The sequence below is a fragment of the Scatophagus argus genome, chromosome 21, assembly GCF_020382885.2.
Source record: "Scatophagus argus isolate fScaArg1 chromosome 21, fScaArg1.pri, whole genome shotgun sequence".
Lineage (NCBI taxonomy): Eukaryota > Metazoa > Chordata > Actinopteri > Scatophagidae > Scatophagus > Scatophagus argus.
The window spans coordinates 14,497,919-14,503,249 of NC_058513.1; the positions used below are offsets into that span (position 1 = coordinate 14,497,919).

General features: G+C 45.3%; 1 protein-coding gene across 1 annotated transcript; it reads right to left on the reverse strand.

Moving 5' to 3' along the window:
* Positions 1 to 426: 426 nt before the first annotated feature.
* kcng3 (potassium voltage-gated channel, subfamily G, member 3) lies at positions 427 to 5,174 on the reverse strand. Its single transcript, XM_046378121.1, has 2 exons — positions 3,951 to 5,174; positions 427 to 2,473 (listed from the first exon to the last, which is right to left on the reverse strand). The coding sequence occupies exons 1-2, from the start codon at positions 4,574 to 4,576 to the stop codon at positions 1,828 to 1,830; spliced, it is 1,272 nt and encodes a 423-aa protein (XP_046234077.1). The 5' UTR covers positions 4,577 to 5,174; the 3' UTR covers positions 427 to 1,827.
* Positions 5,175 to 5,331: the final 157 nt, after the last annotated feature.

The window sequence follows — 5,331 nt, forward strand, 5'->3', positions numbered from 1 at the left end:
CCTGCAGGGCGCCTGTAGGTGTAAAATATTATGTCACCACATCAAGACTTATGAGGGTCCATCTGACAAAAATGCCCTATTTATCATTTCTCTAAGCCATACTGTGTGGCAACGGTTAAGCTTATTTCAGTTCAGGAATGAGTGATGTGAAAACCAAAGATCAATATTCCGGCAGCGTGAAAGCAGAAGATGAGTCTGATGGACTAACACTTCAGTTTAACCACTTTTATGGTACAGTTCAATTTGTAATAAGCACATTCAAAGGCATTTTGATGAGAGTAATTTTATTATAAAACCTTATACATCGATCACATTAATTACAAGTCCTTATTCTACTGATGAAAAAAGTTTTGATGGATGGTTTCAATTAGGCTTGGCCAAAATTCACTGGAAGGAAAGGTGATAAAATAGAATTTTTTTTGGGGGGGGGGGGGGGGGCTGTGGGACTGTTATACTACAATAAAAGCACACTAATAACACAACAACAAGGATATTGAGATATGTACTGTCTACAACACATACTAAACTCGACTGCAAAGTTTATGACAAAACAACAAACATAAACTTTCGATTTAAGAACAGACTAATAATGAACAGATTAGTTAATTTTTAATTTCCTTGCAACAGAGAGACCAGGGATGGAGTGTGTGTGTGTGTGTGTGTGTGTGTGTGTGTGTGTGTGTGTGTGTAAGAGGTGGATAGTTGATGGCAACAGGAGGAAGAGGAGAAGAGATGCAGGGAGAAAGGCTGTTGTGTGGGAGAGGTGTTGACTTGTTTGTTTGGATCGTGTGTCTCTTCAACAAATCGTATCATCTTGGCAAACCATGAACAAGGCAAGCATGTCTGCATCATGAATGTCAGAGTCGTCTTCTGTGACATCCTCTACTGTTCATTTTTTTCCCACTCTTTTTCTTTTTTCTTTTTTTAGTAATTTCAAGTCATCCTCTGATGTCATTTTCCCAACTGCAGAACAAAAATGCTATGTGCCCCCCAAGAGAAGTGTGTGTGTGTGTGTGTGTGTGTGGATGTTGGCTGTTCGTGTGCACACAAATTAACCACCATCATGATTGACATGTTGGAGGATGAGGTTGCCTTGGAGACGCAGAAATACAAAATGCCTTACATTCACCCGCAAATGGAAAGCAGTACACACTCCATCTCATCATTCTTTGTGCTCAAGCTTGCTCCACATTCTGCCATCGTTGTCATTTTTGTCCCATAATCTTTCATGCTCCATTTCACACTCCATCTGCCCTGTCATATCTGTCTCCCCTTTATTTGTCTGCCACCTTGCAGTCCTGGCTGACCTGTCTCCATATTTCATTATCATTGGCTTAAGACCTTTATACACACAAAGCCCAGCACCCACTTGTTCACTCCTTTTCTATGTTTCACAGGTTTGGCAGAATGCATGTAGGTCACACATCAATCTTGTGTAACTTGTACCATCTGGGTGCAAAGCTAAGACAAAGTGAAGGGCTGACAGCCACACACACACAGCATTTGATGCAGCATACAAAAAAAGCAATCCTCTCTACCAATGGTGTAACCATGGGAATACAGTGTAAACAGCAGCTACTGTCAGAACTGGATTGTTTGATGAATAATTATGTGTGTATTTCTATTCTTCTGCCATAATGGAGCATGCTGGTTAAAGACAGGCAGGGATTGGACAAGCCGAACAAAACCAGGTGCAGCTCAGGTGCAGGAAACAGGGCAGGACACAAAGTTGATCATTATTTCGCGCTGGGATCAGCAGGTTCACTGGTTTGCTGAATGTCATTCTGTTGTAGGCAGAGCCATTGGCGTGTCGATACAAAAGCATGTTCACTGCAGGACCTCCGACGACAGGCTGCGTGCATATCTGGCAGAACGGTGTTTGAGTTCATGGTAGCACTGTACAAAACTGTGGTAGATGAATGTGATGGGCAGTGCCAAGAGAACGATGCCGCTCACCACGCACATTCCCCCAAGCACTCGTCCCCCAATTGTCACAGGGTACACATCCCCGTACCCCACTGTTGTCATGGAAATGATGACCCACCAGGCGGCAGCTGGGATGCTGGCATAGTCCGGGTTCTGTGTTCCCAAGTCTAAGCCGTGCTCTAGCAGCTGGGCAAGAGCACTGTATATTGCCATGGCGACGCAGACAAACACCATCAGCATGACCATTTCCCGGTAGCAGCGCGTGAGCGTCAGCCCCAGTGTCTGCAGGCCCAGGAAGTGTCTGGCTAACTTCATGAGCCAGAACACTCGCATCATCCTCAGCACCCGCAGTATCACCCCGGCAACCCCGAGCCCGGCACCTGGCATCCCTGCCCGGGCCAACGCCATTGTGACATAATAGGGGGTGATGGCAATCACATCGATGATGTTCAGCGGCCGTCGAAGGAATTCCCACTTGTTTCTGGCCACCAGAAAGCGCACTATGCACTCTGCTGTAAACCAGCCAATGCAAACGGCCTCCACTATCCTAAAGGGAAGAGAGCAGAGGAGAAAAGTGAGTATGTAAACAGGAAATGGCAGAAGAGCGACAGAAATATGGATGATATGAGATACTGTGTGACAATCAGTATATGTGAGGAAGGAGGAAGAAAGTGGGGATGATATAAATTATGGGAAATATGGAAGGTGTCTGACGCAATTCAGGGTCAAGATGAGTAAACAGAGACAAGGACAGAAAATTGCCAGGAAACTGCACAGAGGGAGGGATTAAAAACCTTCATAGAGATAGTGTGACACAAGCAGGCACACGATAGCTGCACTGATTAGGACAGCAAAGGCAATCAAGCTGAATTAGAGCGAGGTGGTGCTTGCATTTGATGAAGCAACAAAGCCAAGCAAATACCACAGAGCCTTAGGATAACTACATCAGCACAATTGAACCAAACCAAATTACAGACAAGCTGAGAGAAAAGTATCATCTACCGGCATGAAACAAAATTGGAATCCTTTTGACCCCGAGGTAAAGTTGATTATCTAACCACAGCAACTGATCCAAAACTACATACAGCCTGAGTGAACATAACCCAGCCTTATATAGAGAAGGTCCGCCTCGGGCTTGTGAGAGAGGACAAGCTGTGGCCAAAATAATGTGGAAAGAAGAGACGCACTTTGTTGTCTTGCGTCCAGAAAAGCTGGAGCCAAAATAACTGTTCAGAAGCTGACTTATGACGAGAGGTGATTCCTGTAAGTAGCTTAATTCCCTTTTGTTTGCTTACACTAAAATATAATCCATCAGTACATTTACTTCTTTCAACTCATTACCCACTGGAATATTATGAATCTGGCATTATCTGATATGTTTGTCCACCTTGTGTACTGTGCAATGTAAACAAAACCAAACCAATAAAGATATTCAAATGAACTGGGCAGAAGAGGAGACTCATGATCAGCTGAGATGGGCTTCCTGTGTAATAATTAACACTCTACTTTTTGTGGATAATATGGATTGGTTATTGATTGGTTTCCTTGGGAGCTTCCTGACATGTGAGGGTCCTAATGTTTAATGTGTTGCCCAAAACTTGTCATTGTGCTGTATTGACTTAAAGGGCGTCGAATCCCCAAACACAAGCACAAAGTCTCTATATCTAACTAATTAGTGTTTTATGTTATATTTTAAACATATCGCTTCTAAATAGCTGTTGATTCGTAAAAAAAAACCCGTAACATTTCTTTAATACAAATGCCTACATGCACCAACTTGAGAAACGGATCGTGCGCAGCGAGTTTTGAACGCACTGAGATTCTTCTGTGTCTTAAGTGTTTATTCATCATGACAGAAACATACATTGACACGACTGGCCACTCACTTCTGACTTTTGCGCGCTGGAGCACAGTCTCACTTATAGGATACCAGCACACACATTGCGCTTAAAAATGTTAATATCATCCTCACGAACTGTCCTTTCTATTCCTCTAAAGTTATCTGACCCCTGACGATCGCCTACCTGTGCTCCTCCACTGCATTTCTCTTGGCTGTATCCCAGTCCGGCAGGGTGCTGGCACACAACATGATCATAGAAACGATCACAAACATCACGGACACCGAAGCCAAAAGCTGTGCCGCAAGCGAAGAGTTTGGCTCCTCGAAAGCTTTGCGCATCTTCTCGAGCCATTTAGCGCGACCGGTGAGCGCAGTCCGTTGCACCGGTTCGCTCGTGCACTGGGGCTCATCCCCTGACACTCCGATGTCCACTTCGGACAAACTGTCCAGTCCGATCTCGGACATCCTGTCGTCCAGACGTTTCTGACAGCAGGAGTCCAAGTGCGCGCTCTCCAGTCCCCAGTAGAGCATCTCTGTGTAGAAGGACAGCTCACACACTCCGGGGACAAAGCGGAGTTTACCGGAGCGCACGTACAGCATGATGAACACGAATGCCTGCGCGTGGCGGTCGAAGAAAAACTCATTCCGGTCCCGGTCGTAGTCGTCGCACAGTTCCAGGACCTCTTTCTCGGTTGCGCAAGCATGCAGGCGACTGACGCGCCGGAGAGGGAAGTCCCTGATCACCTCACGGGTGAAGGCGTACCGGGTTCCCCCTACGTTGAGCACGCAGATGCTCTTCCCGAACTTCATCTTGTCAACCTGTACCCTGACTAAAACTCTTCACCGTCCATTCCCCCCTCCATAACAGGAGTTTGGACACTTGGGGGGAGGCACACTCTCCCCTGTCCCCGGGGCGTGGTTCAGTCTGAGTGAAGGTGGCCCTGTGCTGAGCTCCGTGGCTGATGGAAACTATTTTCTCTGTCCCTCTCTCCTCTCCTTCTCCCTCTGTAGACTGTGGAAGAGACTCTCCACCCCAGTCAAGGGGAGCCAATCCCATCAATGATGTCACACGCGCGCGCTCGGGGGGACACGCGCGAGCAGTGAAAAACTCTACAGAGAAAAATGATAGTGTCAGTTTACACACATTTTACTCAAAGTAGACAATGACTCCATCTACTTATCTTACAGTTTATTTCCCTCCCGTCCAGTTTACGGAAGCACATTGAAAATCATCAACAACCGTGAATAAAATCATTGTGATAACTCTTTAGGGATTTGTGCACAACATTTGTTCGATTGTATCCAGTGTTATTTTATGTCCAGGACTTAAATTTTGTTTGCTGAGTTTATATGATATAATGTTAAGATTATGATAGGTTAAGAACTATGACTTCTCCCAATATCCCTGTGATGTTTTCTGACGTCTGAGGTTATCTTGTTAAATATATGTTAGAATTAAATTCTACAAACACTGTTTATTTCAGATATTCTACACTATGAGTTTTAAGCCGTAGTGTTTGTGTGCGTTGGTGTGAATGTCCGTGCTCGCTTTTGCGCGTGCGCGG

Bases quoted from the DNA above. Each gene is read 5' to 3' on its own strand.
- kcng3 (XM_046378121.1), bottom strand. From the start codon at position 4,576: ATGAAGTTCGGGAAGAGCATCTGCGTGCTCAACGTAGGGGGAACCCGG. The intron at 2,474-3,950 runs GTAGGCGATCGT...TCTTCCCTTTAG, and splicing joins AATGCAGTGGAGGAGCACAG to GATAGTGGAGGCCGTTTGCA.